This window comes from Aythya ferina (assembly GCF_964211825.1).
Source record: "Aythya ferina genome assembly, chromosome: 3".
Taxonomy (NCBI): Eukaryota; Metazoa; Chordata; class Aves; order Anseriformes; family Anatidae; genus Aythya; species Aythya ferina.
In genome coordinates, this window is record NC_140298.1 from 11,571,554 (window position 1) to 11,586,028 (window position 14,475).

Sequence of the window (14,475 nt, forward strand, 5' to 3'; positions counted from 1 at the left end):
GGGACATTTGCCTGTAACAGGGACAAGAGATTTTAGTATGGTTTGTAAGGTGCTTATGAAGGGTCATTCTTTCACTACAAGATCCAAAAGCTTTGAATACACTATCCTCTGCTGCCTCCTTTAGGATTACAGCTTTTGTCCTCACTGTAATCTTCTGGCCCCCTGCAGTAGTAGCTGGGGTCCCTCACAAGAAATGATGAATTTTAGGCTCAGCCTCGTCTCTGCTGAAGCCTGGTGTCATGCCTTCCTCTTGATTTGCTGTGTATCTTGAAACTCAATAGACTTCAAGATTTGAAGTGCCTTGATTTAGCGAAGGTGTTATCCTCCAGTCTAGCAGGCAGACAGCTGGGGACCAGGCATCTTTTGTGGCAAGAAAGAATACTTAGGGTTCTGGTGCGTTTGATGATAGAAAAACTCCAAGGTGTCCTACGTTGCTGCCAAACCATCAGCTATCGCATTTTGGGGGATCTGATTAAAAAATCTCTGCATTGCAAATATAGCATATCAATTCTAAATAAAACATGCTTTTAAAAGGACCTATGGAAAAAAAAATATCTAAAAAAAAGCTGATTTTAACACTCTTGTAAAAATATGCACATTATAAATAGATGTCTGTGTGTTTGCCCCCATGCGGCTTCCTAACACTGTTTACAGCAGACAGAATTTTATTCTGTCCAGGAGTTATTCTACATGATGCTAACAAATTTGGCATAGTAATTTGTTTTCTTTTTTTTTTTTTTTTTTTTTTTATTAGCAAAAAACCCAGTGAGGCCTTTTATTTATAGCGATGTGGCAGTTATCTTTGAGATCTTTATTCTGCCTTCAACATCAAGCTGGGCTATCTAATGAATGTGTAACTGTGCTAGTAGTTGCTCGTATTCCATGTAGGTTGGAATATTTCTGAAGTACAAAACATGCTGTCAAGAAAACAGCAATGGCAATAGCGTACGGCTTGTTTTCGCGAGGTACCACTGTATTCAATTTAATCTAAATTGACTGCTGCTTTGAAAGAAAATACCTTTAAAGTTCAGCTTATCTTACTGTCTAGATTTAAGATAACACAAAACCTAATTTACTAACAGTTTGCCTGTGTTCATAACACACTACTATTAGCACATTTAGTGCAATCAAGCCTAATAAAATAAAATGTAACTATGCTCAGAAATAAAGAACCTTTATCGCTAAATACAGAAATGGCTAGTTCAAACAAACGCTAATAACAGAAAATCAATGAGATTTTGTCTGCCTAATGAGACAATAGGTTGGCTGTATTTTGGTTTTCAAGCCCCCACAAAATTCTGATGAGCAGCAGCGATTTGCACAACCACCTTGAAAGGAGAACCTGTGCTGGTGCAGCAAATTCTCCCTGTGCCTTCAGAGTGAGCAAGACTTCTGTCAGTTGTTTTGTTTGGACTGTGTGACTTTTGCATGTGTTGACTGTCAAGCAGAAGTCATATAGCATAAATATTATTGATCATTAAATTTCTTCCCAGCTAAGCATGTGGGACACGAATGCATAGTGTGTATTTTCCTGCATTGCTTGTAATTTTGTATTAAAAACATGTAGCAAAATGGCTCAGAGCTATGGCTGTGGAGTACACCAGTCAGAAAGTATTTAAAGCGAAGACAACTTCTGTAACAAAAGGGCTTTATTTTATTGATTACAAGGGAGGTTATCCTGTTTCCAACCACTACACGCTGTAGGAGAGCCAAGCCCTTAGGGTTTCTAGACCCTTTTATTTAAAGTTTGTAAAGAACTATTGGCTGAAGGAGGTTCCTTAGACCTCAAGGCCATCACAAGAAAGGTTCTGTCACCTGCTGACCTAATACATAAGAATAATCCCTGAAAAACTGAAGTTCATTGTTGTCTGCCTAAGAGGACTAAGAAAATTTGAGCTAACAGAGTTGATCTCTACTGGACAAACTTGTTCAAACTGTATTTTTCTTATGAGTCACTTTTAATTGTATGCTTCTGGTGAGAACTAGATGTGTTATAAACTTTTTCATCTTTTTGACAGCTTTTGTTGCTCAAAGTCATTGTCAGCTCTGCCTCAAAGTGAAAGTTTATATGCACATTTGTGTTTGTACAAGCTGTCATATTTTAATTTCATCTGTCCTACAACAACATTGCATTGCATCAGTGTTTGAGGAATTTGACTGACTGCAAACATGAGCAACCTGTTGTAATTGAAACAGTTTCACTTGTTTCATTGCTGCTGTGTTTGAACTCTACAGCACAGCTTGAGGCAAGCCTTGGAACCTTTTATGCTCCAACAAGACCCCTCTTGGATACAACCGTGCTGGAGTACAGGGACCCCATCAGCAGATACGCGAGAAGGTTCTTCCACCACCTGCTCAGGTGAATGACAGTTTCAACTTCTATCGACTCAAAATTAATTGCATATTTCAATAACTACCTACTTTAATGTGGTTAACATTTTCCAAGAGGACCACCCCTGAAAAAAATGCATTCATTGTTACTGTTTGTTTAACTTGCACTTCGTTCCTTTCAACTATGGTATTGCAGATAAAATGTTATTCAGAGCTCTTCTATCATCAATACACATAAAATGATTCACTCTTTCCCTTTTAGCTTGATAGAAAAAAGATAGTGTGCATCTGAGAGATTTATATCCACCAACTGCTTGCAGGTTAACTATTGAAACAGCTTACAAACTTGGAGAAAATCTTGACTTTAAATAGATGCTAAATTGCAAACGAACAGTATCATCCAAGAGGTTTTTGGTTTTGCACCCTTGAAATCTGAGCGTTTGGTTATTGTCACCCTCAGAGTGACATTTTCCAGCCACTTTCAGTATACTTTAAGGTCTAGAAGTCTTCACCATTAAAATACAAGAAAATGAAATGTTGCTTTCATCTGTGAGTTGTATGACATTAGAAAATTCATAATACCAAATTCAGCTAGGATTTATATTGCACTGATATATGGCTATAATTGTGTAATACATTAATAGCCTAAATTTCAATCTGTTGGAAGTATCAATATAAGCTGTTCAACCTGCTCATATGTTCAAGCACAAATACAACTGAAGCATTCCCTCTGATAATTATCCAGCCAGTGAAAAGGAGAAATCTTCTGAATGATAACCCAAATGTTTGTAATGACTTGTCGAGCACATGCTGAGGAGACTCGCAACGTGCCCTTTTTCTGGGTTCCATCCAGCTTGTATATGTTGTCCACATATGCCAAGTGAGGAACTGCAAGCTTCTTTGATGGTTCAGTGTGTGCTTCACACATTTTTGATGGTTCAGTGTGTTTGGTGGTACAGTGTGAGCTTCTTACAAATCTAAAAGAGGAATAATTTATACCATCTTCTAAATTTTGAGTCTGAATAGGATCGCCTGTCTGCTAAACGGGTCCGTACCAATGGGGTAATTATTCTAAGCAGAAGAATGCGCCAAATATCTGCATAATATGTACCAGCTTTTACTGGAGTTTTCTTGATAGATTTGGCCAGAGTACAGGGTACAAGCTCTGCTTTTGCCTTTCTCCTAGAAACCAGCAGGGAAGATCTGTTGCTGCAGTGGCCAACTGTAGTGGCTGTGGGCCAGTTGCCTGCAGAGGACAGATGCGGAAAGAATGCCTCAGAGATTGCTGAGAGGTGTAATAGCTCTAGCACTCTTACATCTGCTAGAGAAAGGTGTATTCCCTCTGACTCAGGATTTGCTTCCAAATGCTAGCAGGCATGCAGAGGCATGGGGCCCTGGCTGAGCTTTCAGCCCTTGGGGCTGCTGAACACAGCTGAAACACTGACTCAATCCCCCTAGCAAACATGAAGCATCAGTGTCAGAACGCTGCCTGGACAGCATGGGGCACAGATGGGAGGGGTGCAGGAGGGTCTCCCCGTGTGTTTTACCTCCGCTATAAAGCGGTCCTCGAACGATCTACTGTTGTGGCAGTTTCTTGAAAGAAATGGATGTTGTTTTGCTGTTTCCCTATTGTCAAAGGGATTTGTATTCAACTGAATCAAAGTGATAGGATCATGTGATTGCTGCAGAACAGATGGTAATGCTTAAAGCTTATCTGAGAAGACATAATCTAAGTGCAAAATGAAATGTTCAAAAATGGGAGATTTATCTGATAGAAAGCAAGGAAATGATGTCCAGAGCTGATCTTTATTGTATTAAAGTGGCTGTGCCTTAATTGCTGTTTATTTCCTTTTAGATGTTTTCTTAAGTGACTAGAATGATTTGAATGTAGGCTAAAAAGCAAGTGCTACAGATTTGCTGGAGGAATGGTAAACCAGACGGATGGTTCTGGGTGAGAGAAAGCCACCTAGGCATGCTGCAATGTCTGGGAGAATCACAGCGAGGCACAAAGCTCACTAATTCGTCCAGGCACGCAGAAGTTGCAGCCTCTGCTGTTACGTCCCTCTGTAAGGAGCCAGCAAGGCCAGCCACTTCTGCCAACCTGCATTTATGAATGTGGGTTCAAAACAGGAAGAAAAGTCTGCTCTTGCCTTTTTGGATCAATGTATTATACCCATCAGGTACTGGAAATGGAATCGTCTTCCCACTACCTGTTTGTCAGAGATGACAACTTTATCTGGATGTCAGGAAGGCTGCATTTAAAGTTGATTTTATGCTGTCTGTCTCAACCCTTGTTATTTTATTCATTCTTTTTTATTTTCTTTATTTTTTATTATTTTTTTTACCCTTATTCATTTAGCACTAAATACTCGCTGGCTAGTTACAAATAGTTGATCCACTCTTCCCAGTGGATTTGTGCTTCCACAGATGTGTAAACAGGACCAAAGAAAATAATAGCAAGAAGACTTAAATGCAAATGCACCGTAAACTGTCAATGCCAACTTGACACAGCACTAGGATACATTTGTTACTCTCTTGTGAGCAAGAGGAGACAAAAGCAAAATAATCACTTTGTTCCCTATTGCAACAAGAAGCAGAGGAAACATAGAGCTTCTTAAGTTGCATGCACTGTAAGTATGGCTGGTATTCAAAAAATATTCCCTGGAATATAGTAGGGACTTCTGCAATTCCTTTGGGCTTCAGAGAAAGCAAAAAGCATATGCACAGGAGGCAAATGTAGATTTGAAAGATACTGGGAGCCAAAAATTCAAACGTGGGGTAGGAAGAGTGAGGAATGTGGCTTAGAAACATAAGCGAAAAACAAGGAAGCGAGGGCAAAGGACTAAAGAGAGGGATAGGGACATGCAGAGTAATGCAAAAGGGTAGAGTGGGAGTACAGAGCGAAAAACAGACAACAGTGTAGGATGTGTGGGGTGGGCTATAGTGGAGACCAGGAGCATAAGGGGTGGACAGAGAAGGGCGGAGTCTTTCATGCAAGATTAAAACATTAAAAAGCTTAAATGTTTCTAGATCTACATCTGAAAAATGTTCATATAAACAAAATTCTTCACCCCCACCCCCTGCCCCCCCAGCTTTCCTTTGAATGCCCCACCAATCTGCCTTAAGCCTTTTCTAGAAGGACCCACTCTTGGGAGAGAAATATTAATTCATTCTACATGCTGAGACAATCTTTGACCTGCCTGCTGAGTCTGCCAAAAAGGTGCCAGTTATTGTTGTACTTTTTAAGATGTGAGTGTCTGTGTTTACTAGAATTGAGAAATGCAGTCACCTTTTCAGAAAGGCTATCCTCACCTCGTAATAATCATGTGCCAATGATTTTAATCTTTACTGCAGGCGGAAAGGTTTTATATCCAGTTGCACATAACTGGAGACATCCATTTTCACATTATCGGTGAGATTATAGGCTAAGTATTTTTCTGCCATCAAAAAGATCAGTTTCCAGAAAAAAAATAGTGTTGTGGTGGTAGGTTCCCTCATTTAGGTATCGGGCACTTTAGAAAGAAGGTGCTCTGTAACAACAGAGCTGTATTGCAACTACGGGTTAGAAAATGGTGCAGCAACCTGAATGGGCCAAGAAACACTGAGGGCACAACTGAAATGTATTGCATTTAGAAGGAAGGAAACCGTCTTGCACCACTTTTAACAGGGCCACGTTATTTGTATGTTTCATTACAAACGCTAAGTTTTACCATTTGTAATCCGTGTGGCATCTTCAAGTTTCCACTAAAACAGAGGTACAGAGTTTTGCAGGTATAGGCCCTGAATAAAAAATATGGAATACCTCCAAAAACAGGCGTTCGGTATACAAAATTAAAATTAAAGGCCTCTTAATTATATGCCAGGGATCCATTACAACAGTATTTATGGAATGAATAATTATTTTCACTTTAAATTCTTATCTATAATTAAAAAATACAGGAGCTGAATTACAAGTATAAAAATATATCTTAGGTGTTCCTTGCCACTTGAGCAGCACTCCTGTATTTTATTATGATGTCACTACTTATAATAATATAATGCATTATATCATTATGTAAAATGTTGAGCAGAGGCGGATTTATTAGGCAGCCTTGGGGAGCTGTAACCTCCTTGCCCCCACCCTTTTGTTAAGTGCTGCCTACGAAGTGTATTTGTGTAATGGGGGAGTGGCTGCACAACCTCCTGCCTCTGGATAACAGCCTCATCTAGCCGTGCACAGAACATGGAATGGGATGGAATAGTTTTTCACTCGTTAACTACGGCATCGCTGACTCATGGCTTTGCTTCCCTCTGATCAAGCATTCGTAAATTGGACTTGTCATATTTTCTAATGCATGAAATTATCTTGTTTGTTTGACACACTCAGGCACAAACACGCGCCTGCTCTATTTCATTGAAACTTTTCTCTCCTTCTCAGAAAGACAGTGAGGAAGAAATATGGCATGAGCTGGAAGCAAAGGCAGGGTTGGAAAGTGAAGTCTGAAGTGCATCTGAGGAGCTGTGGAATTAGAAGGCAGGCCCAGCTCCGTGCTTCTGCTGTGCCCTTTCCTCCTTTATAGTTCTCTTCTTGTGCTTCTGAATGCACAATTTAAGGATCTTTTCTGTTTTGTTTTGTTTTGTTTTGTTTTTTCCTCTGGATAAACACTAAGATTCAAAACCATGTCGACCTTCCCATCTGGTAATTCCATTATCCATCCCCCTTCTACCAGTTCCAAGTACAAATATGTTTCCCTACGAAGCAAAGCTCTGTTCTATATACTAGGACAGTTCATTTGCCTCTTTCAAGAGAAAAGCACAGCTCTGATCACATCCACTCTGGGAGTTTTGAATGGATTGACAGAAGTATTCTGCTTTGTACAAGTCCAAAAATGAAAACTAGGTATTTTTGCTGTTACTGTTTTTATGCTTCACCCCAGAAGCGTCATGTACTCTTCCAGTGTCCAGTGTAAAATTCTGTTGGTTAAACACAAAGAACAATTTAGATACGTGTTAGGCAGAACATTCGTGAGTACAAATCTATACACAGAGCTTGACTGAGGTCTTGCTTAAATAAAAACTGGTAAAGGAGATGAGAAAGTACGTGATCCTTAGCATCAGGGGAGATCTGTTTCCAGCTAGTACGGTTTCTTATCAATCACTTCACTATTTGAGAGTTGTGAAGTGTACTGCTATGCAGCCTGACATGATTCCTTGACACAGTTACCGCTTACCTCCAAGACAACCTTTGAAAAGCTAAAATAAAGCTCTTTCACCCTGCAGCGACATCACTTATGCAGTTCTAACTAACCCTTGGTAAGCAGGTTCTTGTATCGCTACAGTGCGGTCTGCAAAGTAGACGTGCACTGTGACTGTTCCATCCTAAACAAGACCCTAAATCAAAGGTGAGAAAATGCCTCAACACCATAATAGTTCCCAATCCGATTTGTTCCCAACTGTATGGAACTAAGGGACAAAGTGAGCAAAGAGCTTTTATGATCCTTTTAAAGAGCACCCTAAAAGTAGAATCTATAATTATATTGGTACATAGTGTGTCACAAAATACGTATAAACATTAATGATGACACGGTTCAGGACTGAGAATGTCTTTTATATTCATAAGGTAACCTATTAGGCATTAAATTATGCCTTCAGATAAAATGACCGCTGATGTCAGTCAGGTTCTCTATGGTGGCCACATGAACAGAATTCATCTCTACGGGAGTAAGTTCAGTAGCCGCATTCTGACTAAAGTAGCACCTTCTGGAGAGGACTTTGAAGAGTCATTTTTTGTCATCTTGTAAGAACGATCAAAACCAAAGGTTTTCATATAGCCATGGCACTGATAAATGAGAATTTCAATTGCTGTGATGGAACTGCACATGAAAAGATCCCCTGGTCATGCTTCTTGACCTGTTTTAGAAACAAGAAATAAAGGCACCTATTCAATGGAACTAGATTATTTTTTCATTTAAAGAGATATTTAAATCTCAGGAAAAGTTTAGAATGTCTTTGCTTCAGTCCTATATTGCTAATGAGTTTTTTCTTAAACCAGCTCCACAACAGGTTCCGATTTCAGGCAGATGCTCTGATGCCACAGGAGTAGCTCCAGGATTTAATTCTCTAGTGACAAACACAATGTATGATATACTGAGCAAAATACTAGGAAAAGAAAAGAGGAAATAACACGACATAATTGCTTGAGAATAAAATCCCGTGAAGATAAAGCACAAGAAGCACAAGGCAGAGATTTGGGCAAGATTTTCTGCTGAACCTGATGGGAGACATTGCTTGAAGCATGGGAAAGATGTCCCCTCCCACACACTTAGGGCAGTCCCAGAGCTGCTCTGCTGTGCTACAGCTTCCCACAGCCACCGATAGCTGGCTGCTTGGTGGCCCAGAGTCCCATACCTCCTCCAGTTCTCTGCTACGTCTCCACCCGTGGGACCACACTTTTAAAGAGGAAAATGGAATAGCCATGCCAGACTAATGTTCTTTGTGCCAAGGCTATCCCCCCTATGCTGGTTAATCTTTGATATTCATACTTTTAGAAGCTGAGCCCAAATAGAGACCATCGTTCTGTGGTGTGTATTATATAACTCATAATCTGCCCTCAGAAAGTCATGTTTCCTTCTGTACCAGCTGTGCAAATCCAGAGGGCTTTGGGCATACATCAAGTGCAGAAACAGCACAAAAATATACCAACAAAAATATAAGATATTCATGGACGAAACCAGGAGAAAGTTCTTAACACATCTTCATACTTAAGCTGCTGTGGTAGGTCAGTCAGCTTTCCTTTGCGTGTCATCAGGTACTCCCTACTTATCAACTTCACCTAGTCACTAATGGTGTCTCCTGGAGTGGCCACCTCACGGCCTCAATACGGCTGCTCGGGAAGACAAACTTTTTCACAACCAGCACGCCCCATGGGCAGCTTCTCTTGTCCATGAGCTACAGCTCTGGCCCAGAGTCTGCACCTGTGAGGGCTCTCCACAGCCTCCTTCAGGCCATATGCCATCCACCTGGGATCTCCACAGGCTTCTGGGGGACAACCAACTCCACCAGGGTCCTCTTCATGGGCAGCAGGAGGACTTCTGCTCCAGAGCCTGGAGCACCTCCTCCTCCTTCCTCACTGACCTTGGTGTCTTTGGGATTCTTTCTCTCACATTTTCTCACCCTTTTCTCCCAGCTGCTGTTGCACGGTGTTTTTTCCCTTTCTCAAATTGGCTCCCCCAGGGGCACAACCAGTGTTGCTCATTGGGTCAGCCTTGGCCAGCAGTGGGTCCCTTTTGGAGCTGGCTGGAACTGGCTTCTATCTAACATGGGGCAGCTTCCAGGCTCTTCTCACAGAGGCCATCTCTGCAGCCCCCTGCTACCAAAACCTTGCCATGTAAACCCAATACATCTCTTTACCAAGATACTTTTCCTTCATTCATCTTCAGAATCTTCCTGAGCCCTATCATCACACCTCACTTTCCTGTGTGTGGGCCATCTGACAGTTCTGTCATAAGCGCCATTCATCAGATCAGAACAGAACGGGACTTGGCAACCTGTAATCCGTTTTTTATGTACAAAAACAGTCTTTTTTCTTCCTTAAAAGAGCTTAAATTTTCTGAATTTTCTCCCTCTTCCATCCAGTGTCCCCCAGGAAGAGCTAACTGGTCAGGCAGTCCTAGGTTTCCAGTCTTCAAATGCAGAGCTCCCTTTTGTGGTTCTTCACAGCTGAAAAGCCTGTTAAGGGAAGTATGTGATAAGTAAGATTTAGAACAAGTCAGCAGTAGTCAATTGTCCAATAACTGGATATAATGTCTTGGGGTTGCACCTCACCTTTCCTGACTTAATAATGTAGAATTTAGATGTCCTACACATTCATCTGGGCTGCCTCCGCAGTTAGTAGAAGGATGTGGGCGCCGAAAGGATGAGTAATCCCATCGAAGGGAGATGTCTAGGGTAAGTGTGAACAATCAAATGTCAGTGCCTATCCCTATCAATTAACTATAAAGGGAACGTATCTGATTAGCTTAAATGAGCCATGTAAAAATGAGCTGTTTGAAGATAAATTGGATGATTTGCACTGTAAATGGCTAGTTCCTATATCCCATTATTACTGTCCAGTTAACAGAAAGATCTTAGGTGCTCAAATATGGTTTCTGACTAGCAAACATATTTGAAGAAAGGTTTATAGAAAGACACAAAAATCAGATAGACATAAAAGACCTCTTAAGAAATCCCCTTTTGTCTAGTTGACCTGGATAGGAGAGGATGGGGGCACTTCTTAGTTTGCACTGTTAAGTGTTGAAATATCAGTAAAATGGGTTACAATCTAGGTAGATGAGCAATAATATATGAACAACACTAGATAAAATTCTTTGAGAATTTCTAAGGACTGTCAAGCATAAAATGGCTTAGCTATATACTGTGGTGTATAACCTCTTATTTCAAATGAAGTTAGCAACTAAAGACAAGAATATGGGAAATATTATCTGTTTTTAAAATATATTCTGGAGAGACCTAAAGAACTATAGTCCTGTAAGTCTAGCCTCTGTACCAGTCAAATTAGTAGAAACTAATATTTTAATAAGATGATGAACATATAAACATGTACCCAGGAAGAGTCAGCAGTATTGTCAAATCATGTCTCATAAAACTCTGGATTCTTTGATATCAGTAGTTATGGTCAGTAAAGGATATCCTGCTGCTATTGAGGAAAGTTCGACCACAGAAGACGTTTTTGGAAGGTATCTCAGCAAAGTGTCTTAAAGAAACTAAGCTGCCATAGGATAAGAGGGAAGATCCCCTTTTGCTGATAATTTTTTTAGAAGGTAAGAAACAGTGAAAGATCAGTTGTCTCGCTGAGTGGAGGTCACCAAATTGTAACTACAGTAGATCTACATGTATATTCGTAAGTAATGTAGAAAAAGAGAAAATAGTGAGGTGTCAGCATTTGCTAATGACACTAAATCGTTCAGATGAGTAAAGATAAAGACCTTCTGTGAAGAACAGCAAAAGAACTTCACAGGACTCAGTGACATAATGCCAAAACTGATAATAAAGTTCAATGTAAGTAAATCCAAAGTGAAGCAGGTGGCAGGGTGTGACTCAACTTCATGTATAAAATGGTGGAGTCTGAGCTCGTAATTATTCAGGAAGAAGAATTGGGTCGTATAACTGGTAGTCAGTTCAGTGCTCAGCACAAGTACAAAAAGACATTGAATGCCAGGAATTGTTAGAAAAGGAGCAGAAAACAAAACAACAAAGTTCAGTTCACCTGAACTGTGAATTTTGTGTGTAGTTTCGGAGTCCCATGATCTGTAAAAGGATATAGTAGTACTCAAAAAGCTTTATGAAGGACAGCTGGGATGATTAAAGGCATGAAACAGCTTTAGTGAAAGGAATGACTAAGTAGAGTAGAACTCCTCAACCTATAGAAGAGGCAACTGAGATAGAGATCTATTAAATCATGTGTGTTAGGGAGAAAGAGGACAGTAAATGACTGTTTGTTGCTTCTTCTAATAGAAAAGCTAGGGGTCATCAAGCAAAGCTAGCACGTGGCAGGTTCAAAATAAAGCGATTCTTTGCATAGCATATAATTAAAATATGAAGCTTCTTACCACAGGATGTTGTGGATGATAGAATTGTATATGAGTTCAAAGGGAAGATTGAGGGAAGAGAAATTCACTGAGGAATACCAGCATAGAAACCACCTCTGGCTCAGCAAATCCCTCAACCACAAATTGTTGGAGACTAGGAGACTACCTAGGAAAGCATCACCATATGCTTGCCCTATTGTTATATCCCTTCCTAGGTGCCTAGCTATTGGTAAAATGTTAGGTTGGATGTACCTTTGGTCTGAGCAAACAGCCATTCATACATTTGACGTTCTTGCATGTGATAACCTGCAGCAAAAGCATAAAGCACTCATTAGTTTTGTATTTGTTCCCCCCAAAATGTGCCAAAATTCACCTGACAAAACTTCTAGAGACTGTTTGCTGTAATGGAATTGTTATGTGTGGAGATTGTATGGGCATTATCACTGCATTATTTTAATATGAACAAAGAAGCTTGCTATTGACAAACCTAAACAGTGTAAGTGTACTGTAATGGAAATATAATTCAAAAACTGATTCAAAATTTGGCCCTGCACCATGATTTTGTGATTAGATGTTTATCTTCAGGCAGCCAGTTTTTAGAAAATATTGAGCTAATATATATTCTCTGAGAAGTCTTAGCACTAAAAAACTGCATTTTATCCAACGTCAGGCATGAGGGAAAATTGGCCCTATACTTCATGGAAAGTCAAGGAGGAAAAGAGTCTGTTTATCTTAAATTTAATACCAAATTTCCATCTGCCCCAGTTTGAAATTGCAGAGATATCACATGTATACAATAGGGATTTATAAGAGAGGCAGCAACTCATCCTTAGCCATAGTGATGATACTGGGCCTCTGTTATAGAGCTGTCTTTAGTGTGTAGACATGCTGATATGTTTGCTCAATAAAATACAGCTTTCAAGACATACAGTTAAGTTTACATGATCACCAGCGTGAGAGGGATAAAGCTGGAATAGAAGCAAAGCAAGAAGAGAATTAATGCAATAAAGATTTAACAGACAGGGTTGGGTAAAATAAATGTGAAACAACAGGTGTCGTTGACTCCTATCAGCATTTTTAATTAACATCTGTTTTTAGCCTAGAGTCGTTTGGAAGAGTATGTTGGAGTGTGTCTGTATTTAAAGATAAATACAGGCTGTTAAGAAGTTTCTTAGTAGTAAGAAGTTGGGGGAATGGAGAGGTTTGGGGGCAGGGACTGCCTGGGTTGGTGTTAGTTGCAGTTTAGAGGAATCCAAAGGAAAACATCTATGATAAAATTGCTATGTAGGGAAATACTGCTATGGCAACAAAATGTTTTCTCATGAAGGAAAATGAGTATGAAAAAAGAAATACAGAGTATGGGAAATTCAAAGGAAGTACACATTACAAGAAGAGAAAAAACTGAATATATTTGAAACAGAAAGAAACCACCAGAGTTTCAATTTATGTATTAACAATGTATAATAGTAATAAATTGCTGTTCTTCAGACTTCTATAGCAACTGGTATTGAAAATCTCAGCGCACTTGACAGACATGAAGGAATTATGCTACATGTAGTAAAACATTGCTGTTTCTCCCAACAGTCATCCTCTTAAGTGGTTAGTCCCATCTGCAAAAACCCAGGCTCACGTGACTGACCAACATCAAATGAGAAGTGTATGGCGTAAATGTTCACAGAAACAGAATCTGTTAGCTAATATTTCTTTGGTTTAGACAAGGGACACTTCTATAGTTTTAAACTACTGCTCTTTTGTAATTAATTGAGCCAGGGGCAAGAAGTAAATGTTGTAGCTTTTCTTTCTGTAGCTAAAACTACTGCATTTTCTAGAATATTTTGTACGTCTTGACTTTTTCTTACTAAATATGTATTTTAAAATTTTCAGTGCTGCCTTCTTACTAAATTACCATGGTTCACTTGAGAATCTGACTCAAAAATGCCTGAACAGCTTTTCTTTAATCTTTGAAGTCTGTTCCGAGAAGTGTCTATGCTTAACATAGTCATCTGAACCATTTCACGCAAGAACACATTTAGGTTTCCTAGGACTGAATCCTACAAGATAGGGATCACATGGTAAGATTTTTTATTTTATTATTTTTTTCAGGTTGGGAATGTCTTCAAGATCCACAGCCTGTTACAGCCCTCCAGGGTTTTCTCTGGCCAGGGAGTCATACTGTCTGGCTCTCCTTATTAACTTTCTCTTTCCTCCTATTTTTTTTAATTTGGTTTGTTTGTTTGTTTCCTTGCTTCATACCAGAGGGTACCCTTTGATGTGAAGGGCATTCAGGTTTACACCCAACAATCTATAAAGTTACAGGTGTACTTCCTTAAGTTCAGAGATACCTAATTTGACAGTATGGTTTAAGTGACAGAGAAAAGCTTAAAATATTTGTGCCCATTTAAAATTTTCTCAGTTATTCATGAATTTTCACTTGAGACATGTTCATGTATAACCTCTAAAGGGCTCCATAAGGGATTTTTTTTAAACAAGTCACCCAGGTCCCAAATCCAATACTTCACTTAACATGCCTATATTTAGGATCCATAGAAAATTATAGGTTGTAAACCTATGCATTAAT

General features: G+C 39.6%; 1 protein-coding gene across 4 annotated transcripts in view; it reads left to right on the forward strand.

Moving 5' to 3' along the window:
* The window catches only part of WDPCP (WD repeat containing planar cell polarity effector), a 148,756-nt gene that overhangs the window by 83,696 nt on the left and 50,585 nt on the right, over nucleotides 1-14,475 (forward strand). For all 4 annotated transcript variants that reach the window (XM_084516123.1, XM_084516124.1, XM_084516121.1 and 1 more), the window contains one exon: nucleotides 2,236-2,359. In XM_084516123.1, the coding sequence (XP_084372249.1) occupies nucleotides 2,236-2,359 (124 nt within the window). The remainder of the gene's footprint in view (nucleotides 1-2,235; nucleotides 2,360-14,475) is intronic.